The sequence below is a fragment of the Syngnathus typhle genome, linkage group LG12, assembly GCF_033458585.1.
Source record: "Syngnathus typhle isolate RoL2023-S1 ecotype Sweden linkage group LG12, RoL_Styp_1.0, whole genome shotgun sequence".
Taxonomy (NCBI): domain Eukaryota; kingdom Metazoa; phylum Chordata; class Actinopteri; order Syngnathiformes; family Syngnathidae; genus Syngnathus; species Syngnathus typhle.
Window position 1 is genome coordinate 10,933,600 of NC_083749.1, and position 26,408 is coordinate 10,960,007.

General features: G+C 40.5%; 1 protein-coding gene across 3 annotated transcripts in view; it reads left to right on the forward strand.

Moving 5' to 3' along the window:
* The window catches only part of ythdc2 (YTH domain containing 2), a 56,375-nt gene that overhangs the window by 17,869 nt on the left and 12,098 nt on the right, over positions 1–26,408 (forward strand). For all 3 annotated transcript variants that reach the window (XM_061293263.1, XM_061293265.1, XM_061293264.1), the window contains 14 exons: positions 382–462; positions 548–630; positions 784–889; positions 5,398–5,511; positions 5,596–5,868; positions 7,810–7,936; positions 8,090–8,295; positions 13,285–13,468; positions 13,818–13,912; positions 18,190–18,309; positions 19,789–19,928; positions 22,506–22,671; positions 22,954–23,160; positions 24,652–24,834. In XM_061293263.1, coding sequence (XP_061149247.1) covers positions 382–462; positions 548–630; positions 784–889; positions 5,398–5,511; positions 5,596–5,868; positions 7,810–7,936; positions 8,090–8,295; positions 13,285–13,468; positions 13,818–13,912; positions 18,190–18,309; positions 19,789–19,928; positions 22,506–22,671; positions 22,954–23,160; positions 24,652–24,834 — 2,085 coding nt within the window. The remainder of the gene's footprint in view (positions 1–381; positions 463–547; positions 631–783; positions 890–5,397; positions 5,512–5,595; positions 5,869–7,809; positions 7,937–8,089; positions 8,296–13,284; positions 13,469–13,817; positions 13,913–18,189; positions 18,310–19,788; positions 19,929–22,505; positions 22,672–22,953; positions 23,161–24,651; positions 24,835–26,408) is intronic.

The following is a 26,408-nucleotide window of genomic DNA, read 5'->3' on the forward strand; positions in this document are numbered from 1 at the left end:
GAGTGACACGGATGCTTTTATTAACGTGTTATTTATGTAATAGTTTTTTGAATAACTCTGAATTTTACGTCAGGGCCGTTCTCAGCTCTTCGTTTGTGTTTGTCATGTTAGCATACCTATCGTTTAGCCTGTTGTTACTCGTTCATGGCTGTTCTTGGTGTTGGATTTTGTCGAATAAATTGCCCCCCAAAATACTCCGGAGCAACTTATATATGTTTTTTTTAACTTTTTTGGGCATTTTATGGCTGATGCGACTTGTACTCCGGAGCGACTTATAGTCCGAAAATTACCATATTGAGATATATTTCATGTATACCGTTTGTAATAAACAAATTAGATTCATTGTAAAAAAAACTTGATGTACCTTTCACCACTGCTCAGATTCTTTCTACTAACATTGCTGAGACAAGCATCACCATTAATGATGTTGTCTTTGTGATTGATTCTGGAAAAGTCAAAGAGGTATGAACATTTCAAAAATATTTCATAACATTTGTAGTTATCAATAGACAAATTATCTGTAAACATGTCTTATTTTTTTTTTTAGAAATCTTTTGATACCATCAGTCGCATCTCAATGTTAAAGACAGTCTGGATTTCAAAAGCCAGCGCTCTTCAACGAAGAGGAAGGTAACAACTATAATGTCCATATTTAGAATTTGTCATGCTCCTATTGTATTTTGTTTGATACAAATTTGAAATGGCTGTGCCCATTTACTCAATGATAATCAGTGTTAATAAGTGTAAATTGAACATGAACCTGAAAGTCAAACATGTCCACAGAGCCGGACGCTGCCAACCAGGAATTTGCTTCCACCTCTTCAGTCAACTAAGGTTCAACAATATGCAGGAGTTTCAGGTTCCACAGCTGCTACGAATGCCTCTGCAGGTAGGTCCTTTTTCCCGGGAAAAACAAATTCTATTGTTTTTATTATAAAGTCATTTTCCTTTTAATTTCAATAGTTTTGTATCATTTTGAACCAAAATCGCTGAATTTTTATTGTTATTTTAAAGCAGAAGACAATTCGCTCGGAGGAGCCAACTTCCTGCCTAGCCTCCTCTGAGGATTGCGTAATCGCACGGCTGCCTATGTTGACAGGCTATGCAGTTAGAGTGAACTGCTCTCTTTCTTTGTCGCTTTTTAAGTGTTCAAACACTGTGGTTATATTAACTCATTTCCGTAGTTAAGCTGATGTATATAATATCTAGTATTTTTTCTGTCTATAACGTTGTGTTTAGATGAACAAAGACGGCTTTGAAAAGAGACCTTACGGAGGCTACGAAAAAAGGTTCTCAAGCCTTATGGCAGGGAGTGCTAGTGATCCCGGGATGCTTCATGCGCCTACCTGTAGAATAAGAGATCTCCAGTTCAAATTTGCAGTGAACAACTGAGGAGCAGTCGTCCATATATTTCGTTTTGCATTCGGGTTTCCCCCCACCCCCCCGATTTTACATTCCGTTTTACAATGGAGGATTACATATCCAAACGATTTTCAACTATGGATTTTCGGTCGAAGCAGGAGGTCATCAGTAAAGGAAGACCAACTCCGGAGTTGAAAGGAGTGGTACGCACGATCGAAAACAAGTTTTTGATTCCATGTGCTTTATTGAGTGTTTTTATGTGTGAAGACTGCTGATATGAGATTTTGATTAAAATAGTTCAAATTGAATAATGAATAAGCCACACTAGAGCAGCGTTCCCCAACCTTTTTTGTGACACGATTGGGTGCCGGGCAAATTTTACCGGGAGGGACGTCAGTGCCTCCCCAGTAATGAACCTCACCACACGTCACTGCTGTTTACAGTTTTGATACCCGTGTAATGTTTGTTGTTGTGACTATGTTTCTATATTACGTCCATGACCAAGCAAATTGGATGCACAGAACCATAAATACTAGAGATGAAATCAGATCAAGTGGAAGCCTGTGTTCACTGTTACTGTTATCAAAATCAACAATCTTTATTGGCCAAATGTAGGGTTTCTGTGATCTGCTCACCATTTATAAAATATATATAGTAATCCCTTATCACTTTGCGCGTCACCTCTTGTGGCCTCGGTGCATCACGGGTTTTTATGAAAACAAATACAGTCAAACCTCGGTTTTCGAACGTCCCGGTTCTCGAACAAATCGGAATTTGAACGGAAATTTCAAGATTTTTTTGCTTCGGTTGTTGAACAAAATTCGGAGATCAAACCTCGTGAGATGAGCCGAAAGGACCTGAGAAAACCTGACTGCGCAGCCCGGATGCCGACTGACTCCGTTCGTTATTGTATTTTCGTTACTTTGAGGATTATATTAACCCCTAATCATGCCTCCAAAGAAAGCAAGTGGGAGCAGTAAAGCCATCCTAAAACACAAAGACGCTCTTAAAGCAATGGGACAGTGAGCGCCCGGCGCGCTGCGGTTGTGCGATCGGACTAAATTAAGCTCCCTCCGCACTGAGGTCCACTTAAATTTTGGAAAATACATCAGGACTTTAAAAATATTTTCTACATTTCAGCGACGGCTCTGTCTCAATAATGCGACCAGCGCGGTGCAGCTGCGCGATCGCACAAAAATACGCAAATGAAAAAATGCTTTTAAAAAAGGCGGTTTTTTTTTAGTCTTGGAACGGATTAAAATTTTTTACTTTATTCGAGCTGTCCTCCACCACGCGCCTGTAAGTTTGTTTTGTTAAATAAAGAGCCGTTTACCAAACCCACGTCTTTCCTTGAACTTTGTTAATATAGTTATATAGTAGATCTGTGGAATAACGACGAGGCTGACGTCAGGGCGCACGCGCGGCGATGTTGACAAAGGACGAGGAATTTGATCGATGGATTTAATGATTTAGAGTGCACAGATGGTTTGATAACATTATTGCTTATATAATAGTTATTTGATATATAAATTATATATCGTTATATGGGCCTGTGGAATATTTTGAAGTGCAAGAGCCGTCAGCGGCGCGCACGCATTGTTGACAAAGGACGATTGATGGATTTAATGAATTGGAGTGATGCAGATGGTTTTATTAACGTGTTATTTATGTAATAGTTTTTTGAATAACTCAGAATTTTACGACAGGGTCGTTCTCAGCTCTTAGTTTGTGTTTATGTCACGTTAGCATACCTATCGTTTAGCCTGTTGTTGCTCACGTGTTGTTGCGACGCTGCGACAGCAGCGCGGCCGTTGTTTACATAAAGGACAAAGATTGACTCGACGAGCTGCTGCTGACACGACGTTGCGCTGCTGTTGTCACTTGAAATTCAAATTACAGTAATCCCTTGCTACATTGCGGTTCATTTATCGCAGTTTCACTTTTTTTTTTTTAATGGAAAATTTTTGAAAAAAAAAACATAAAAGTCGCTCCTGAGTATAAGTCGCCCCCCCACCCAAACTATGAAAAAACCCCGCGACTTATAGTCCAAAAATTACGGTAATGACTGCAAACTTGCTGTAAATTCTGTAAACTTCATCTCACTTCTCAAATATTACTGTTAATATTGCTGCTACAGTAATCCCTCCTTTTTTGCTGGGGTTACGTTCCGAAAAGAACCCGTGATAGGTGAAGTAGAAACCTTTATTTTTTTTATTATACAAGTAAAAGTTGTTTTCAGGCCCAAGCATTTGTTTAACAAAGAAAAGTAAACACTTTCTTCCAGATAACTACAGTAAAATAATAATTTTAGTCATCAGTACGTACTATATAGTGCGCCACTGCGGCCTGACTTCGCTCTGTATTGTCTTTTTCATCTGAAGCCATAACACAATTCACTGTGGAAAAAAAAAGCAGCGAGGCCGTGAAAGTTGAACCGTGATATAGCGAGGGTGATCTGAATTGAAAAAAACAGCTCAGTGGCCTAGTGGTTAGAGTGTCCGCCCTGAGACTGGAAGGTTGTGGGTCATACCAAAGACTGTAAAAATGGGACCCATTGCCTCCCTGCTTGGCACTCAGCATTAAGGGTCGGAATTGGGGGTTAGAAGGAGTGGAGCTCTTTACAAGCCCTAGGCTTCGTCTCCCTCCTTGCAAAGTTATTGATATAATAATATGTGCTAAACAAAACTAAAATTACTGTATATAATATATTTTACTGAAATTGCTGCTCTGAACAACCAATGATTTATAAGGAAAATCTTGAAAATGATCATGGGCAATGTTCCCTCTAATTTTTCAAGCTCCATGTACACACTGTGTGCAACACTCGATGAAATAAATCAATAAATAGTCAATGAGAACTTTACAAGCTCGGGGTCGGATTTTGCTTTGTGTGACAGCTCGTTCCTTTTCTGTCGGTCTTTTGCGCTCACCCCCAATAATGTACCGATCGATCCCCTGTCCCATCTTGAGTCTTTGCACAATTCCAACAGCTTTCAAATGTCATTTCTGCTGAATGTAACACTTGAGGTAGCCAAACTTTCATTCAGTTCATATTTTCGCTCTGTAAACTCACCCGCCACTTTGGTTTCACTGCGTGCTATGCATAGTAGACCTTTCTCATTCAAAAAAGAGAAAATCACACCCAGTTTCACCGATTGATCTTTTATTTGCACACACTTCGACAGCCATTCCATCTTAAAAGAACCGCCACATCTATTATTTACTTTGGCTTGGCGAGTGGATGTGTCGCTGCTCGTTCGTTTTGCCATAAGAAGGGGTTAGCTAACTTAGTGTTTGCATCTCTTGACTCTGCCGCACTGTTGTTAGCTAGCTAACCTGCACGGCACAGATGGGCAGGACACATTTTCAGGCACTGTCAATGCTATGATTAGCTACGTATGTAGCGTAAGTCTACCATATCACATCATTGGCTGGACACCTGTCAATCACTGATTTACACTACAAAAAGGCACAGAAAGAAAATCATTAGATTAGATTACGTCTAACATTAGATATTAATCAATCAATTTATGCTGAATTTTATTTTGTGTGCAGCATAGAGTTTCTTGTACGCAGAGACTGTGGGAGCAGTACGCAATTGCACAGCTTAGAGGGGACAGTGATCAGGGGTGCCCAAACTTTTGCATATAACTGTACATAATTGTAAAATCACAAATTAACTGCCAATTTACAGTGGAATGGGAAGAACAGCAAATAATTGTCTCCAGCCTGGATAGAACCTAGATCAGGGGTGGGCAATTCCGGTCCTCGAGGGCCGGGTCCTGCATGTTTTTCTATGTCACCCTTTTGCAACACACCTGATTCAAATGGTCAGATAATTAGCAAGGTCTGCAGAAGCTGGATAACAATCCTGATCATTTGAATCAGGTGTGTTGCAGCAGGGAGACCTATAAAACATGCAGGACACCGGCCCTCAAGGACCGGAATGGCCTACCCCTGACCTAGATGCTAAAATACCTTACCAAGGTATTCATTTTTGTTTCGTGTGTTTGTGTCTGTGTGTTTTTGTGTTAGGAATTATGTCTGCAGACCAAATTGCTGACTCCCTCTTCAGTATCTGAGTTCTTGTCCAAGGCTCCACAACCTCCTACAGCACATGCTGTAAAGAGTGCTGTGCAGATGCTTAAGGTAAGAAATGCTTATAATGGTTGCGTAACAATGAATGCATCACACACATGGTGGGTATTGTTTCAATCATGTCTTTTTCATCAGACAATAGATGCTATGAACGAGAAGGAAGACCTGACTGATCTTGGCTTCCATTTGGCTGATCTACCTGTTGAGCCCAATCTGGGAAAGATGGTCCTATGTGCTGTAGTGCTGAAGTGTCTAGACCCCATTTTGACCATTGCTTGTACATTAGGTTATCGGGACCCCTTTATTCTCCCTGTCCAGGGCTCTCAGAAGAGGGCTGCTCTTCAGTGTCGTAAACATTTCGCTTCCAACAGCTTCAGTGACCACATGACCATGCTGAGAATTTTCCAGGTAATTGTAATTCTTTATTCAGTACCCAGTACAATACTGACTTATGTACAAGAGATATTTTCACAAATAATTACCATCCATCCATCCATCCATCCATCCATCCTCTGTACTGCTTTGTCCCCACGAGGGTCGCGGGCGTGCTGGAGCCTATCCCAGCAGTCATTGGGCAGTAGGCGGAGGACACCCTGAACCGGTTGCCAGACGAGGGCACACAGAGACAAACAACCATCCGCACTCGCACTCAGGGGCATTTTGTAGTGCTCAATCGGCCTATCAAGCATGTTTTTGGGATGTGGGAGGAAACTGGAGTACCCGGAGAAAACCCATGCGGGCTCGGGGAGAACATGCAAACTCCACACAGGGAGGGTCGGAGGTGGAATCACTGGCACACTCCTAACTGTGAGGCGGATATGCTAACCAGTGCACCACCGAGCCGCCAATAATTACTACCGTAATTTTCGTACTATTAGCCGCACCAGCTAAATTTTGGGGATAATTGAGTCTTTTTCTTATAGTATAAGCCACACCGGACTATAAGCCGCATGTGCGCATGACTTATTTACAAAGAAAGACAGTACACAGAAAGCATTTTTAAAGTTTTAATAACATACTTTAACATGTCTTTCTAAACGCTGCCTGTGACGCAGCAGTAGTACCGCAGCAACACAGAAGTGTGCACGCGAGTTACTTACAAAGAAAGACGGTACACAGAAAGCCTTTTTAAAGTTTTAATAACATACCTTAACATTTCTTTCCAAACACCGCCTGTGACAGTAATACCAGTAATACAGGCAGTAATACCGCAGCAACACAGAAGTAACAGCACTAATAGGGCTGTATTAAAAAAAAAAAAAACACCGGTAAAAGTCACTGAGACGCGGCGGTAACACAGCAGCAACACGGTAGCACAGCACTAACAGGGCTGGTCAAATCAATATACCAGTAAAAGTTATAAAAAAAGAGCCAGTAAAAGCTGTCTTCATCTTCCTCCTGTGCACTGAAACCATCGAAGTCTTCCTCCTCAGTGTCTGATTGGAATAGCATTAGATATCCTTCGCCACACACTTTCTTAGTCTCTTTCGTCGTCGCTTTTATGCATTTCTTCTAGCATTTTCCATGACGAGGGTCTGTTCATGCTAATTTTATTCATGCACGAAGCGCTAAATTACTAGCGAGCTACACGTATAGCTCCAGAGTAGACGTGACTGGGATATAAAGAAAAGGGTGACGCAACACAATGTCATCAATATTGACTGCCTTTAACTTAAAAGCGGCATCATATGCATTTCTTTTGTCCTCCATAATGACGGTTTGTGTATAAAAGCTTCCTTCCTGATCAAGTCATTACAAAAATCACGGGAAAAAAAATCCTTCTTTTGTCTCCCATAATGACGGTTTGTGTATAAAAGCTTCCTTTCAGTAATGTCCGTCTTGATCTCGTTCTGTTTTTTATATATATATATATATATATATATATATATATATATATATATATATATATATATATATATATATATACACACACACACACACACACACACACACACACACACACACACACACACACACACACACACACAGCACTATTTGCCTGGCGGATGGACATGCGATCAACACACCACTTGTCTCCCCAGTGACCGTGTCACATATCCCTCCGTCCAGCAAAGTGGTGCCGCACAACACCGGTCCACAGCCTTTTTACAAGTGTATAAAAGTGATATCAAGTCATGACAAAAATCACGGAAAAAAATCTATATAAGCCGCAGGGTTCAAAATTTGAGAAAAAAGTTCCAGTTTATAGTCCGAGATTTACGGGATATGGAAGATTATTAATAGTATGAGAGATTATTTAGTTTTACGTTATTGGGATATTTTTGTCTATGAATGTGCAATTTTGCCAAATCTCTAATACATATGTTGACATTGCTTTTGGTCTGTTAGGCATGGCAGAAGGCTCGCAATGATGGCTCAGAGAGGTCCTTCTGTGAAAAGAACTATCTTTCTAATGCCACCATGGACATGATTCTTGGCATGAGAACGCAGCTGCTTAGACACCTTCGCGCAACTGGTCCGTTGTAATTGATTACATTTACACTCAAATGTATAAAGGTTGTCTGTCATTGTCTTCTTTCTTTGCTTTTCTTCTCATTGTCATCCTGAAATATTTTTATATATGTCAGTGTAATAAATTGTCTCTTCATTATTCCTATTTTTCCTCCAGGCTTTGTGAGGGCCCATGGGGAAAGTGATATACGAGATGTGAACATCAACTCAGAAAACTGGGCAGTGGTGAAGGCAGCCTTGGTTGCTGGCATGTACCCAAATCTGCTTCATATTAACCCTGAGACAAAGCTGCCCTCTAGTCATAAGGAGAAGAAAGTCAATTTTCACCCTACATCCATATTGAATCAGTCCCACAACACAGAGGTATGTAGATTAAATTACTCTTTTAGAAGACAGTTTATTTTTTCAGGCGGCTGAGGATGCAAAGTACAATCTTCAAATCCTATGAAGTTGGGACATTGTGTAAAAGGAACAAAAACATAATACAATAATTTTCCAATATTTTTCAAACGTGATTCAAATTACCGTTTTTTTCCGTGTGTAGTGCGCCCCCATGTATAGTACGCACCCCTAAAAATGGCATGCTGATGCTGGAAAAAAGCTTGTACCCATGTATAATACGCACCCAATTTTTATGAATTTTTTTTTTTTTTTTAAGTCCCAATGATCGTCACACACGCAGGGAGGCAATGGGTCCCATTTTTATAGTCTTTGGTATGGTCTTAACTAGGCTGGATGTAATTTTTTTTGTTGGCGTTGATTTCTCCGATTGCCCCTAAACGCACCACCGCGCTCCGTGCGCATGGAGCGTGTTTGAAGTGAACAGCAGAGAAGAAAGGAGCAAGGCAAAGTGTTGTGAAATAAAATATTACCTGTAATACGGATTTAGGTAGAGAACTGAACTCTCGCTCTTTATAGCTGACGTGTCTTGCTCATCCGTTCTGCGCATCTGTAATGGCGGCCTCCGTATGATATCCGGTTTGCGTGTGTGCGAGAGCGAGAGAGAGCGAGAGGGAGAGCGTGCGAGAGAACGCTCAACCGTAGCGCGCCGCCGACCGCCCAACTGCACCGGGCTGGTCGATTATTGTGACAGAGCCGTCGCTGAAATTTAGAAGATATTTTTAAAGTCCTGATGTACTTTCTAAAATTTAAGTGGACCTCAGTGCGCACTGCGCAGGGAGCTTAATTTGGTGCGGTCGCGCAACTGCAGCGCGCCGGGCGCTCACTGTCGCATTGCTTAAAGAGCGCCTTTGTGTTTTAGGATGAACAGCAGAGACCAAAGGAACAAGGCAAAGTGTTGTGAAATAAAATATTACCTGTAATACGCATTTTGTTATTTGCTGATTGAAACTGCTAATTAAACTGTGAATTGAAACTAATAGGAAGAAAACAACTCACCGCTCTTTATATAGCTGACGTGTCTTGCGCATCCGTTCTGTGCATTTTATTTCACAACACTTTGCCTTTCTTCTCTGCTGTTCACTTCAAACACGCTCCATGCGACCGCAATGCTCTCGTATCAGACGCTTGCTCGATCACCTGCTCGTTTGCTGTCCCGTGCGCGCACGGAGCGCGGTGGTGCGTTTACGGGCAGTCGGAGAAATCAACGCCAACAAAAAAAATTACATCCAGCCTAGTTAAGACCATACCAAAGACTATAAAAATGGGACCCATTGCCTCGTGTGACGATCATTGGGACTTAAAAAAAAAAAAAAAAAATTAAAAAAAAAAATTTTTTTTTTTTTTTTTTGTACCCATGTATAATGCGCACCCCAGATTTTAGGACAATAATTTAGTTAAATTTTGCGCACTATACACGGAAAAAAACGGTAATAACTAAATGTTTAATATTCAAACCAATACTTTGTTTGCAAATATTCACTTTTATATCAGCTTCCTCTTAAAGTCCTCGTCACACACACATCTGGGTGTGGTGAAATTTGTCCTCTGCGTTTAACCTATCCCCATTTGATTTTGATCCATCCCCTGGGGGAGAGGGGAGCAGTGAGCAGCAGCGGTGCCGCGCTCGGGAATCATTTGGTGATCTAACCCCCCAATTCCAACCCTTAATGCTGAGTGCCAAGCAGGGAGGCAATGGGTCCCATTTTTATAGTCTTTGGTATGACCTGGCCAGGGTTTGAACCCACAACCTTCCAGTCTCAGGGCGGACACTCTACCACTAGGTCACTAAGCTGTTTTTTCCAATTCGGATCACCTTAAAATAAATTCGAATGTGGGGCTCTTCTGTATGTGAATGTAAATCGGATATGTATCTAATATGTCTGCATATGACATATTGCATCCAATCTGAACATCATCAAAAGCCCAATATGCGGGCAGGGCAGAGTGCTCAGGAGATGACTAACAAATCGTCCCTGAATTTGCAAAGTTGTTTAAAATTGACTTTATGTTTGACTTCAATTTCATCACACCTGGAACATGTAGGGTAAAGTGGACGTTTGTGGTAAAGGTTCATTTCTTATTTGCGGCAATGACATAATAAACCTCAGTAGACATTTTCATGAAATGGGAGGATTGAAGACCGTCGCCTCATACCCCCAAATTATTACTCATCAATTGGTCGATAGGGCCAACTGCAGCATACATGTGCACAGAGTGCATATGTCAACTAGGATTGGTCGATGTAGTGTTGAACTGTGATTTTCAGATTTTCACAATATTTTGATGATATTATAGACCATAGAGTAGATGATAAAGTTCCTTACCATTGTACATTATGAATTGTTGCTCTTCAACTGACTTTTTGCTCACGCAGTTGTTGAGAAGGTGGTGAACCTCATTGCTGCTTGTGAGCAACTGAGCCTTTTGGCGATGCCTTTATATAACCATTCATAACATTCGCTATGTTCCAATCTACTTTATCATCTTTAGATTGTTTCAAACAGGTGTTTTTTTTTTTAAAAGCATTCCATATCTTTGCAAGTCTTTTTGCCCCTGTTCCAGCTTTTTTTACCCCCCCGGTGTACATGTTGCCCACTGAATGAAATTGCTGCTGAATTTTCTCAGTTTTATTTTGTCAAGTGGTTGCACAAAATAAATCCATCCTGACCCAGAGGATTTTATTTTGTGCAACTATCTGACGAATTAAAATTAATCAAAATTAAGCACCATCATTTCAGGACTATAATCCGCACCTGATTATAAGACGCACTGTTAGAGTGGTGCTCACTCTAACTTATTTTGCAAGAACCACACGGGAGACAATTAAGTCATTTTAGACACCTGCAGGTGGAGAGTCCATTTGTCGCTGTGCGTACAGCGATGATCGAATGGAGGTCTGACTCTCGCCTCCTGCATGAGCATTTTTATTAAGAGAAACAGGGTGGGGGTGAGAGTGGACTGGATAGAGAAGAGAAAGCCCTTGACCTCTAGTCAAAGCATAGCAGGGGATGTTTTACGACATTGTGTAGGATGGGACAAGCTAGGTTATTTATTACTGGATACACACCAACATAAGCATAAAACTAATCTAGCTAGGTCATTTATCACTGGTTACATACATTCCAACGTAATCATACGATCAAGATAGTTTGGAAAACCCTGACATGCACCAGCTAAATTTAGGGGGAAATCTTGTTTTGTTCATATATAAACCGCACCGGAATATAAACTGCAGGTTTTTTAATGTTTAATTAACATTTTTAAGAGAATATACACAAAGAATATTGTCAGGAAAGAGATGGTTCTTTAGGGACGCATACCTTTTATTAACATAACCTTTATTGACAGAGATGGAGCTCTGCAAGCATACAAACATGTATAAATCTCAGCGACGACCATAATAAATGTAATGTGCAGGGAACGCAAGCAACACACTAATAATAAATAAAATGGGACCACTTACAGGGGTAAAGTTGGCAATGCGATACGAGCTACACAAAAGCTCCGGAGAAGACATGACCAGAAAAAATATAATAAATAAATACTGAAAAGGGTGACGTAACAAGAGGTCATCAACACTAGCCTGGTGCACTCTAGTGGCCAGAAGAAAGCTCTACAGCAGGGGTGTCAAACTAATTTTTTTCGCGGGCCGCATTGTAGTCATAGTTTCTTTCAGAGGGCCATTATTGTTAGAGTGGTGCTCACTCTAACTTATTTTGCAAGAACCACTCGGAGACAAGTTAGTCGTTTTAGACACCTGCAGGCGCAGAGTTCACTCGTCGCTGTGCTTACAGCGATGGTCGAATGAAGTCTGGCTCTCGCTTCCCACAAGAGCATCTTTATTACAAGAAAAAGGGTGGGGGTGACAGTGGACTGAATAGACAAGTTAAAGCCCTTGACCTCTAGATTAGCAGAGCAGGGGATGTTTTACGACATTGTGTAGGATGGGACAAGCTAGGTTATTTATTACTGGTTACACACATTCCAACATAATCATACGATCAAGATAGTTTTAGAAAACCCTGACAATTATGAGCAGTCACAACCCAAATAAATGTATGAGCACCTCATATTATATCCAGTAAAAGCTACAAGACAAACTGACAAATAACTCGTATTCAAATCAGACGAGTAAAAACTGGTCAAATATTTAAAAAAAAAAAAAGATATTATTAGAACTGAAGACAATCTGAAGACAAAAATTTGATGCATAATTTGTCTTCGCGGGCCACATAAAATGATGCGGCGGGCCGTATCTCGGCCCCCGGGCCTTGAGTTTGACACCTGTGCTCTACTGTAAACGCAGCAGCTCTTTTCCCTTCGTTAAGAGCCAAATCGACTGCCTTTAACTTAAAAGCGGCATCATATGCATTTCTTTTGTCCCCCATAAAGAGGGTTTGTGTATGAAAGCTTCCTTTTCTTCAGTAATGTCCGTCTTGATCTTGTTCTGTCTCTTCTTTGTGTCAATTATATGGCACTATTTGCCTGGGGGACGGAGATGCAGTAACCGTGTGTCCGGTCACATATCCCTCTGACCAGCAAAGCGGTGCCGCACAACAGCAGTCCACAGCCCTTTTACGGGTGCATAAGTGTAATAGTCATCAGAAAAATCAGGAAAGATCCATAGATACGCTGCACCGGACGACAAGCCGCAGGGCTCAAAGTTTGTGCAAAAAGTAGCGGTTTATAGTCCGGAAATTATGGTACACTCAACATACTGTTTTTTTTTTTCAGTGCAGGCATCAAATTCAAAGTGATAGTTTATTTACAAAAAAAAAAAACTGCTGTTCATGAGTTTAACACAACATTTTTACTTTTTAAAGTACTATTCAATTGAATAAGGGTTGAAGATGATTTTCTAATCATGGGATTCTGTTTTCACTTACATTTTACACAGCATCAGAACTTATAGTACTATAAATCAAATTCCTTCTTTTTAATTCTCTCCAGGGTAGTTCATCTAAATCATCAAAGGCCTTTCCCACAGAATGGCTTATCTATGATGAGATGAGCAGAGGCAACAGAATTGCCAGTGTTCGCTGTTGTACTTTGGTGACACCCATCACTGTTGCCATATTTGCAGGCGGTTCCAGACATCGTTGCTCTGGCCTCCATGAAGCTACTTTTCAAAAAGGTACCGTTATTTTAGATAAACCCAGGTAAATACAGTACAATACCGAAATTTAAAAGCACGAATGCATTTGCTATCTTTGTACTGTATTTAAATATATATATATTTATAAAAATCAACCCCCCACCAAGCGTAAAAAACAATTTCTAAATTTTAGGATCGTTTCGAATTTGCAACCTTGCCATTCATTCAGGTTTATTTTCTCGATTAATAGGTGAATAGAAATATTTTTTGTTAGAACTCTCTACAAGTTTTTTCTTGCTTTTATTTTATTGGCAAAAGTTGGTCTATTATTTTGTTAAATTTGATTCAGAAGATGCTGTCTCTTTACCATTATGTTCTTGTCTTTCAGACAGTCCAGCAGATGACATGAGTGACAGTGAGACAGAGGATGCCACTGCCAATTTGAGAATTGATGAGTGGCTCAACTTCCAGACAAACCATGAGGTGTGGAAAAATTACCGTGAACAACATTTCAATATACCGTATTTCTCGGACTAGAAGTCGCTCCAGAATAAACGTCACATCAGCCATAAAATGCACAATAAAGTGAAAAGAAACATGTATAAGTCGCACCGGAGTATAAGTCGCACGGGGGCCCCCCAAGGCTGCGTGCTCAGTCCGCTGCTCTTCACCCTCCTGACGCACGACTGCACTGCAACCTACAGCGACAACCGCATAGTGAAGTTTGCTGACGACACGACTCTGGTGGGTCTCATCACCAAGGGAGACGAGACTCAATACAAGCTGGAGGTTGACCTTCTGACCACGTGGTGCAGGGACAACAACCTCCTGCTGAACGTCGACAAGACCAAGGAGATTGTTGTGGACTTCCAGAAGGGTCACACCCAACACCTGCCGCTGACCATCGACGGTGCTGTGGTGGAGAGAGTGAGCAGCGCCAAGTTCCTGGGGGTGCACATCAGTGAGGATCTCTCCTGGTCCACCAACACCGCATCACTGGCAAAGAAAGCCCAGCGCCGCCTGTACTTCCTGCGGAAACTCAGGCGAGCGAGCGCTCCTCCGGCCGTCATGACTACATTTTACCGCGGCACCATTGAGAGCGTCCTCTCCAGCTAAATTGCTGTTTGGGGTGGCGGCTGCACTAACTACAACTTGAAGGCCCTGCAGCGCATAGTGAACACGGCTGGTAAGATTATTGGTGCTTCGCTCCCCTCCTTGAAGGACATTTACACCTCCCATCTCACCCGCAAGGCGACCACGATTGTGAGTGATGTGAGTCACCCCGCTCACTCTTTGTTTGAGCTTCTGCCCTCTTGGAAGAGATACAGGAGCCTGCGCTCCCGCACCACCAGACTCTCCAACAGCTTCATACTCCAGGCTGTTAGGATCCTGAACTCGCTCCCCCTTTCTGCGTAGCGTCCTGTACTTTGCGCTATGCTTACTGTCTGCTGTACGCACACTGGCTCAGTTTTGCTCCTCTTATTTATTGGGTTATTTGTTTATTATTTATTCATCACTCATTTTATTTATTTATTATTTATTGTTTGTGCCTTCTTGTTTTTATTTTGTGTCGTCTACTTGTATGTTTATCGTGTACTGTGTCTCGTCACCGTGGGATGGAGGAAATGGAATTTTGGTTTCTTTGTGTGTCTGGACATATGAAGGGATTGACAATAAAGTGACTTTGAACTTAACTTAAACTTAAATTTTGGGGGAAATATCCATCATCCATCCATGTTCTTCCGCTTATCCGGGGTCGAGTCGCGGGGGCAGCAGCTTTAGGAGGGACTCCCAGACTTCCCTCTCCCCAGCCACTTGATCCAGCTCATCCCAGGGGATCCCGAGGCGTTCCCAGGCCAGTTGAGAGACATAGTCTCTCCAGCGTGTCCTGGGTCGTCCCCGGGGTCTCCTACCGGTGGGACATGCCTGGAACACCTCTCCAGGGAGGTGTCCAGGAGGCATCCTGATGGGGGAAATATATTTGACAAAATCCAACACCAAGAACAGACATAAACGAGCAACAACAGACTAAACGATGCGGTATGCTAACGTGACATAAACACAAACAAAGAGCTGAGAACGGGCCTGACGCAACATTAACAGTTATCCAAATAACTATAACAAAGAACACCTTTATCAAACCATCTGTGTCACTCCAAATCATTAAATCCATCGATCGTCCTTTATGTAAACAATGCCGCGTGCGCTGCTGACGTCGGACTCGTCGTCCATTGCAGTTCAAATTATTCCACAGGCCTATATAACGATACATAAATTATACATCAAATAACTATTATATTAACATCAATATGATCAAACTACCGTAATCTTCGTACTATAAGTCGCGGGTTTTTTCATAGTTTGGGTGGGGGGGCGACTTATACTCAGGAGCAACTTATATATGGTTTTTTTCACAAATCTTTACTTGATCATTAACACATCACTTACAAGTATAGTTGACCACTTCACATGTTATTTTTAGTATAGTTGATCACTTCACATGCTTTGATATCTTTATCTTGAACATATTCAAAACATGAAAAATAGAGAGAAAAAAATCAAATACAGTAATTAACACTTTGAAGCGCCATATCCTCTGGACACGTCCTCTGTCACCAGAATGACATAAAAGACGAGAAATTTGATCGATGGATTTAATGATTTGGAGTGACACAAATGGTTTGATAATATTGTTGTTTATGTGATAGTTATTTAAAATATAGTTTATATATCGTTGTATGGGCCTGTGGAATAATTTGAACTGCGGCGCGGCACACGGCATTGTTGACAAAGGACGATTGATGGATTTAATGAATTAGAGTGACACAGATGGTTTTATAAACGTGTTAGTTATGTCATAGTTTTCTTTAAATAACTGAATGTTACGTCAGGCCCGTTCTCAGCTCCTCGTTTGTGTTTGTCAGGTTAGCATACCGTATTGTTTAGCCTGTTGATGCTCGTTCATGTCTGTTGTTGGTGTTGGATTTTGTCGAATAAATTGCCCCCCAAAATGCGACTCATACTCCGGAGCGACTTATGTTTTTTTTCACATTTTTGGGCATTTTATGGCTGGTGCGACTTATAGTCCGAAAATTACGGTATCTGTGTCACTCCAAATCATTAAATCCATCGATCGTCCTTTAGTTAACGCCGCGTGTGTGCCGCTGACGTCGGACTCGTCGTCAGTTCCAGTTCAAATTATTCCAAAGGCACATATAACGATATATAAAGTATATATCAAATTCCTGTTATATAAACAACAATATTATCAAACCATCTGTGTCACTCCAAATCATTAAATCCATCGATCTAAATCTTTGTCCTTTATGTAAACAACGCCGCGTGTGCGCTGCGCCGCTGACGTCTGACTCGTCAATTGCAGTTTAAATTATCCCACAGGCCCATATAATTATAAACATCAATTTTATCAAACAATCTCTGTCATTCGAAGTCATTAAATCCCGTGATCGAATCCTTTGTCCTTTATGTAAACAACCGCCCCGTGTGCGCCGCGCTGCTTATGTCAGTTGCAGTTCAAATTATACTAATCCCTTGCTACATCACGGTTCATTTATCGCGGTTTCACTATATCGCCGATTTTTTAATTTAGAAAATTTGTGAATAATTTCACATATTAGTCGCTCCTGAGTATAAGTCGCCCCCCCACCCAAACTATGAAAAAAAAACGCAATTTATAGTCCGAAAAATACGATAAATTATACCCATGGAAATATAGAATCAGAAGACTGAGTATACAGTTCATCATACAGTTAATAGTGTTTTGTTTACCCCAGGGCTGTGGACTCGGTTGGATTTTTGCACCGAGTCCGAGTCCGGCCTCTTGACCACGAGTCAGAGTCCGGCTGTCCATTTTTTCTGTTAATTCATGTGACTGCTTTGTCTTTATTCAAGGCTAATTTAGATCGAATCTAAATAATTACAACAGTTTTGTGATGGCTTTGTCTTTATTAAACATATAAACGAATACACCATTATAGCTCAGACATTTATCTAAACACAAATAATTAGTGACGACCCCACAACTATCGAAACACATCAATTATATAAGATGGGTGACATAATCGTCCTTGACATTGGTACATAATGTAAACATTAGTCTAAGTGCAACTCAACGTGGCCGCATTGATCGTAACTTACGCTCCGTTTCCCCCCCCAAATCTAGAGGCAAAACATTGTTCTCTCGCTGCTCCCGGGTTCTTCCATCTTGGCTGCGCGTGGGGCATTGTGGGTCTTGTACGTGCACGCACGCAGGCAGGCGTGGGCGCGCACGCAACAACTAAATTTGTCTTCGTAACAAGCAAGCGGGGCTGTGGACAGTATTCCTACGCGCATTCTCAGCAGCATGATGAAAATAAAATTGAACGTGTTTTTTTATTGTCGGACTCGGTGGACTCGGTCAAAGTCAGCACCGAGTCCGGCAAAAATGACAGAGTCCGAGTCCACAGCCCTGGTTTACCCTGCTGTCAGGTTTTATGCAATAGTTACGTCAAACAAAACGATTTCATGTTAATCTTCAAGTAAATTGGAATGAAGAGCCCGTGTTCTTTGTAATTGTTGTTGTCCAGTGTAAATTGATGTTTAGTCATTATTTAAGAAAGCGTAATTTAATCTATCGGATTTACTCAAGCAAAAACAAAAGATTAAATGGATATTTTTCAGTGAGTGTTACAATTCAGTAATCTGTGTTTTTTGCATTCAGCAATTTTGGGCCGTATTATGACTTTGGAATGTACTGTCAGTCAGCAGAATTGGTGTTTGACCTGAGGAACAAGTGGCATAATCTGTTCATCAGGAGAATCTGTTGTCCGTCAAATCCCTGGTCTCAACAAGATGAGATGACCGTTCAAACCCTTGCTTCCGTAAGTCATAATCTTTTCTAATTAAAACTGTTTTTGTATCCTAAATTGTTGTACATTTGCAACGCGAGACAAGAGCTAATTTAGAACACAAGTACTTTGAGTATTTTACAGGAGTGTAAAACTCCACTGCATATTTTAAAATTGTTTCACATATTTTCTTGCAATAATATTTCACACAATTCCTGATGTAATCTGATGACACTAATAACACATGCAATAGCAAAACGTCGGTAAATTAATTCCTATGTCAATATTAACTGAGCAATATATTTGTATGCGTATTTTCCGGACTATAAACCGTACCTGATTACAAGCCGCACCAGCTAATATTAGGGGAAAATCTTGTTTTGTTCATGTATAAGCCGCACCAGAGTATAAACCGCAGGTCTTTTAATGTTTGATTACCATTTGTAGGAGAATATACACAAAGAAGATTGTCAGGAAAGAGATGGTTCTTTGGGGACGCATACCTTTTATCAACATAACGTTTATTGAAAGAGATGAAGGAGCTCTGCAAATGCACAAACGTATAAATCTCAGCTACGACCATAATAAACTTAATGTGCAGGTAACACTAGCAACACTAACTAATAATAAATAAAATGGGACCACTTATAGGGGTAAAGTTGGCAATGCAATACGAGCTACACATACAGCTCCGGACACATGACCGGGAAATAAATACTGAAAAGGGTGACGCAACAAGATGTCATCAACAATAGCCCAGTGTCCTCTACTGGCTGGAGGAAACCTCTACAGTACATGAGCAGAGTAGTAGATGAGTGTGACCCAAGCGTCCATACTTCAGACTCATCTGGCACATATCTGATTTACACTCGCATACCAAAAAAGTCTGGGTCAGATTTGGAAAGAAAAATCTGAATTGTGCAATTCACATTCTATAAAAAAAAATCTTATGCATGTCACACATAGGCAAAAGATTGAAACCGACCTTCAGTGTGAGCATAGCTTTAAAAAAAAAAGAAGTCATATCTCGTCCGAGCAGGTTCGTGCACATGGTTAAGTAGGACAGCAGTATCCTGAGTAATGCTGTGAAAACCCAATTTACCTTTTATGTTGGAGGCATGTTCCAAACCACAATAGGCATCACTTTTGGAATACAAAATGCATTCAACCTTATTATCGTAGCCTCTCTTCCTCCTTTTTTAAACCATCTGTCTTCTCTGTTCAGAATATGCATATATACTTGTTCTCAATACTTCAAGGTGTGAAAATGACCAAAAGGTTTGTGTTGGTTGGAAATCCCTCTGAGTTTCTCAGATAGCTCAAGTGCGCATTAAATGAAAATATTAGTGCTGCTGGGGTATTTTGACAAAAATGCTGTATTTTATTAGTAGAGTTGACAGCTGTTTTGAATGTGAAAATATGCATTCATAGTGTATCTCCTTTAATGGTTAACAAAACTCACACAAAGATATACTTACCTAACTTACATATTAGAATTACATGATCCTGTAGGTGCTTACAACAGAAGAGCATGGAGCAGGCTTGGTGCAGCCCTCAGGGATAGGCCAGCGTCCCTGTCCTTCAGTGCCAGAGAGGCTCATTCAGAACTCCAAAGGGAACCCAAAGCTTACCCGCAACGCCACTGATGACAGGTAATCAGTTAACATATGCATTTCAGTCAATTGAATAGTCCTGTTTGAGCACATTCATCAGGAGTCCCTGTCCAGGAGCCAATCTTTGTTCCCTACAGGACTTTTGTATTTATTTATGCATATTCATGCAAGCCACCTTGAATTTCTTGTGGTAGGTATTGTTTAAACGAGTTGTTCCCAACCTTGTCTGACTGACAATCTTCTTTTCAATCAGCCAACCACCCACAATCGTCCTGTTCTGTCATTATTGTGAACTCACAGACTTTCCAGCCTGCAGTAACACTTCCTTACTTTCTGTCATGCAGACCACATGCTAAAAAGGTCAAAGATGAGCAAAATGTTTTCTTTTCTTTTTCTTAAACACATTTGGTGGACGTGGGACTACACTAACTCAAAATAAATAACTTTTTTTTTCTGTGCTAAATACCATCACCCCCTATCCCCCACCACTCGTAGTTTAAATCATTTTTCGAAATGATGCCCTACAGAAAGGGCATTCCCTGTGCATGTATGAAATGTTTTACTATCATAGCTTATCATGTATCTTAAACTTGGCAGTCATAGCCAGATATATGATTACAGTGCCTTGCGAAAGTATTCTGCCCCCTTGAACCTTTCAACATTTCGCCACATTTCAGGCTTCGAACATAAAGATATACAATTTAATTTTTTTGTCAAGAATCAACAACAAGTGGGACACAATCGTGAAGTGGAACGAAATTGATTGGATAAATTAAACCTTTTTAACAAATAAAAAACTGAAAAGTTGGGCGTGCAATATTATTCGGCCCCCTTGCGCTAATACTTTGTAGCGCCACCTTTTGCTGCAATTACAGCTGCAAGTCGCTTGGGGTATGTCTGTATGAGTTTTGCACATCGAGAGACTGGAATTCTTGCCCATTCTTCCTTGCAAAAAAGCTCGAGCTCAGTGAGGTTGGATGGAGAGCGTTTGTGAACAGCAGTCTTCAGCTCTTTCCACAGATTCTTAATTGGATTCAAGTCTGGACTTTGACTTGGCCATTCTAACACCTGGATACGTCTATTTGTGAACCATTCCATTGTAGATTTGGCTTTATGTTTTGGATCATTGCCCTGTTAGAAGATAAGTCTCCGTCCCAGTCTCAGGTCTTTTGCAGACTCCAACAGGTTTTCTTCCAGAATGGTCCTGTATTTGGCTCCATCCATCTTTCCATCAATTTTAGCCATCTTCCCTGTCCCTGCTGAAGAAAAGCAGGCCCAAACCATGATGCTGCCACCACCATGTTTGACAGTGGGGATGGTGTGTTCAGGGTGATGAGCTGTGTTGCTTTTACGCCAAACATATCGTTTTGCATTGTGGCCAAAAAGTTCGATTTTGGTTTCATCTAACCAGAGCACCTTCTTCCACATGTTTGGTGTCTCCCAGATGGCTTGTGGCAAACTTTAAACGAGACTTTTCTGGGATATCTTTGAGTAATGGCTTTCTTCTTGCCACTCTTCCATAAAGGCCAGATTTGTGCAGTGCACGACTGATTGTTGTCCTATGGACAGACTCTCCCACCTCAGCTGTAGTTATCTGCAGTTCATCCAGAGTGATCATGGGCCTCTTGGCTGCATCTCTGATCAGTCTTCTCCTTGTTTGAGATGAAAGTTTGGAGGGACGGCCGGGTCTTGGTAGATTTGCAGTGGTCTGATACTCCTTCCATTTCAATATAATTGCTTGTACAGTACTTCTTGAGATGATTAAAGCTTGGGAAATCTTTTTGTATCCAAATCTGGCTTTACACTTCTCCACAACAGTATCTCGGACCTGCCTGGTGTGTTTCTTTGTCTTCATGGTTCTCTCTGCGCTTTAAACAAAACCCTGAGACTATCAAAGAGCACGTGCATTTATACAGAGACTTGATTACACACAGGCGCATTCTATTTATCATCATCAGTCATTTAGGACAACATTGGATCATTCAAAGATCCTCACTGAACTTCTGGAGTGAGTTTGCTGCACTGAAAGTAAAGGGGCCGAATAATATTGCACGCCCCACTTTTCAGATTTTTATTTGTTAAAAAAGTTTAAATTATCCAATAAATTTCGTTCCACTTCACGATTGTGTCCCACTTTTGTTTAAATTAAATTATTTTAATTTAAATTTTATATCTTTATGTTTGAAGGCTGAAATGTGGCGAAATGTTGAAAGGTTCAAGGGGGCCGAATACTTTTGCAAGGCACTGTATACATGTATTACCTTTAGCATAATGGTGATCGATTTTCTTAACAAATGAGTTATTTTGGTGGCTAGTTTTCAAAGCTGGAAATAAGACTTCCGGTTAACCAAAACCACATCCGTCAGTAGATGAGGTGTGTTCAATGACCACTCACAAAGATAGGACAGCTCACAATTACATAGAAAAAAAAACATACGTACACGTAACAATGACTCAAAGAAGTTTATTTAATATAAGACTCCTAGAAATATCTGATTGTCACTATGTTTTAGTTAGAGTTTAATACAAGCAATCATTTGTTGAGTAATATCATTATCTTATCTCAACAACACCCCCTCTCCCCCCCCCCCACTCCCACATTTTTCGTTGCTCCAGATTACCAGGAGTCTCAGGCCAATGTCAGAGGAAACCTCATAGCAGTGATAAGTCTTCACTGAGCAAAAATTATCTTGTGGAGCACCATCTCTCTTCCAGCAATTCCACCGCCTCTGTGAGCTTGGACAGTCAGTTTGACAGCCCATTCTCTTATTTCTCAGAAAAGGTATTCCCAGATTAATATATCTGTCTGTGTATTCATTGCCTAATTTACACAACTAATGCAGATTGTTTTGTCCATTCTAAATGACCCAAGTTATATATTTCAGAAGCACAAACTCAAAATAGCTAATTTTCTCATATTTTTGGACGGTGCTACAACACAATTCCCAAGCGTTAAAAAAAAAAACACTAGATCATACCCATATTATAAAATCCCAAAGACGGTTGTTGATGTTTTTATGCAACTTCATTTTTGCTGGTACTGACTTTATTAGTATTTTACCAGCATTGCACAAAACCGGTGTTACCACAGCTGGAATTGTTATCAGCCCGTTACTTCATCATGAAAAGCAGCAACTTGAGGAACATCGAAATTTCTCAGCAAAAAGGCATCTGGTCCACAATTCCCAGTAATGAGACCAAACTCACCACAGCCTTCCAGGAGAATGAAGTCATTCTCATCTTTTCTGTTCAAGGCTCTGGACACTACCAGGTGATTTCTTTTTATTTTAACATTATAATAAATTACAATAATGTTTTTAGGATCCATTGGATTTACTTTCTGCTGTATATAGTACAGGTTTGTTACATACAACACCACAAAAGCAGATCGCATTCAGGCAGGCACAGTGAGTCAGACATAGGCCTTGCAAACAGTGACTGCACATGTTTTTAGACAATGTGTCCTGCTCTAGAGTTGTACCCAGAGGCGTAGCCAAGCCGGGGCGGCGCCCCGGTTAGGACTCCCTGTGCCCCGGTTGAAAAAAATCTAGCTTTTTCGATTCTTCATTTTCATGCAGTTTTTTTCTTTCGGTCTTGCGCGAATGTGCTTGCGCTATTCTATGTGCGCGATGTTATCCATTCACCGTTTGCCTCCCGGACCCGGATGTTGTTTTAGCGATCAGCAAACGGCGTGGGTGATGTTCGATTTTTTTTCCTGTGGGCGCGCGCCCCTACTGGAAAAATTCCTGGCTACGCCTCTGGTTGTACCCCACCCAGGAATGCACTGCATTCACAATTGATCCTCTGATACTACAAATGTTTCTTTTTTGTGGTTGGGGCATAGAACATGGGTAACAGTAATTCCTATCAATTATGACAAGAGCACAATTCATATAAAAAGTTCATTTTCTCCTGTACTGTCACCCGCTGTCAACTGAAATTGACGTGTCCATGGGCTTCTCTAATAGAAAAAGCTATATATAATTAAAAAAAAAGACAGTGTATATTAATGAACATTTGCATGTAAATTTATACCTATCGGCATGTTTTCATCTGTAGTCCCTTGGCAGATTCATGTATACATTATAGTTGTACTTGTGTACTCTTTACTGACCAACAACATTAATATTCTCAAGCATTTCTGTCATTATTTAGCGCTTGTTGAGCTCCTGTTCAATTTGCTTGCTAAACGTCTTTTCGCAGTATAATCCAAAACTCACAAAATCCCGGTGGTTATATGTAGGCTTTACCCCAACATTGAGAGGTTTTTACACAAAAATTCATACAAGACAAAAAAAAAAAAAACTCACTGTGCTTTGACAGCGACGAGACAGCCATTATACCAGCTGGAGTGATGAGGATGATTAATACTATTTGATCTGATACCTCTAAGCTTGATTCCCAAATCCAATTGATCAATCCAAAAGTTAATCTATAATGGTATTGATTCGCCATTGGTAAATAGAAGGAACAATGTGCCTCTAACGTCTTATTTCGCAGAGCCAATAAATTACATCATGAATCGATCTGTGAGTTAAAGTACGGACAATCGCAAAATGTGCATAAAATATCATTCAGAACATTAAATATAATTTATCAAATCATGTAGAAATACACCAGTTCTGAGCCATGTCAAGGGGTTGCCATTTTGCCTTGCACTGCCAATTGCTGTTGACTGAAAATGACATCACAATGCCTAAGAGCTCAGGTAATAACGGTCACAGAAGGTTCACTTTGTGGATTATTGTTTTTTAATTTTCAGGGATTTGCTCGCATGTCTTCATCTATTACTTACACCAGTTGCCAGGATTGGGGGTTTGGGCGATTAGGAGGTATTTTTAGTGTGGAGTGGATCTGCAAGGAAAATCTACCTTTCCAGTACACTCAGCATATCCTCAACCCATTGAACGGCAACAAGAAGGTTCAAATCAGCAGAGACGGACAGGTGAGTTTGTGCTTTTCTGTTTTATAAAGGAAAGAAGTGAACGTACAGTCTAGAATGCAATACATTCTGTGACCTAATTCAGATAAATTAACCCAGGACTTGAAACGCGTTTTTGCAATGACAGGTTTCCATTAATTTAAATCTTTTTTTTTTAACTTTTTTTTGTTTGACCAGTTAATGTTAATGATGTCATTACCATTAACTGGTAAAACGAAATGTTTTTTGTTTTTTGAGAATGACAATGTTTTAAGGCTTTCTTTTTGTAAACGTAAGTAAACCACCCTGAACTACGGTAGGTAGAACCAAGTACAACAAGAGCAAACTACGTTGGAATAGTGTTGTGTAAAAGGGGACTATGCCTGTCTGTCCATGTCCACTGCATCCTGATGTTATTCACTGAACTTCCAAAATTCATATTTGATCCTGATGAGTATTTATTTGTGAGTCAATTTGCAGTGACTGTATTAACGTGCAGTTACTATTCAGGTTATTGTCAAAATTCCGGTTTCTGAAATATTCAGAATAACCCTGAGACAGTTACTCCCATGTAAATGGCAATTCCCGACTGAAACAGTGACACAAATAGATGTAATTTCCCATTTCTCCTTTCTTCCGTCAATAAAACACAATATATTTGTCAGTCACCCTAGGAATAAAGTACCGTAATTTTCGGACTATAAGTCGCTCCGGAGTACAAGTCGCATCAGCCATAAAATGTGAAAAAAAACATATATAAGTCGCTCCGGAGTATAAGTCGCATTTTGGGGGGCAATTTATTCGACAAAATCCAACACCAAGAACAGTCATGAACGAGCAACAACAGGCTAAACAATAGGTATGCTAACGTGACATAAACACAAACAAACACAAACAAAGAGCTGAGAATGGCCCGAACGTAAAATTAAGAGTTATTAAAAAACTATTATACACATATATATATATATATATATATATATATATCCATATATATATATGGTACCCCACCCATATATATATCCATATATATATATATATATATATATATATATATATATCGGCTGGATAGCTCAGTAGGATAGTCGCCAGACTATCAACCAGCGGGACCCGGGTTCGAGACCAGGTCAGGGCGGAGCCATACCATCATCCAGTGTGGGTCTGTGGGCAAGACCCTTGACGATATCGCCTACCTCATAAACATGATGAGAGATAAAGAATCAAATGAGATGCCGGCTCAGACGTCGCCCGGACAAACAAGGTCTGCGTCAGGCGTAGGGTTGCAAAGGGGTGGAAAATTTCCGGTAAATTTCCGGAAAGTTTCCGGTAAATTTCCATGGGAAGTTAAGCTCGGGAATTTTGGAAATATTCCAAATTGGAAACTTTCCATGGGAATTATGGGAATTTATGGGAATTTATGGGAATTCATGGGAATTTAATGGGAATTTATGGGAATTGAGGGTAATTTAGTGGAAAGGTATCATATCTAAGCAAAAATAATTGTTTAGTTATAAGCAAAATAATACAATTAAAGCAGATACAATTAAAACAGATTTATTTATAAGTTGAACAATCAAACAGAACAAACACATGAACGTGGA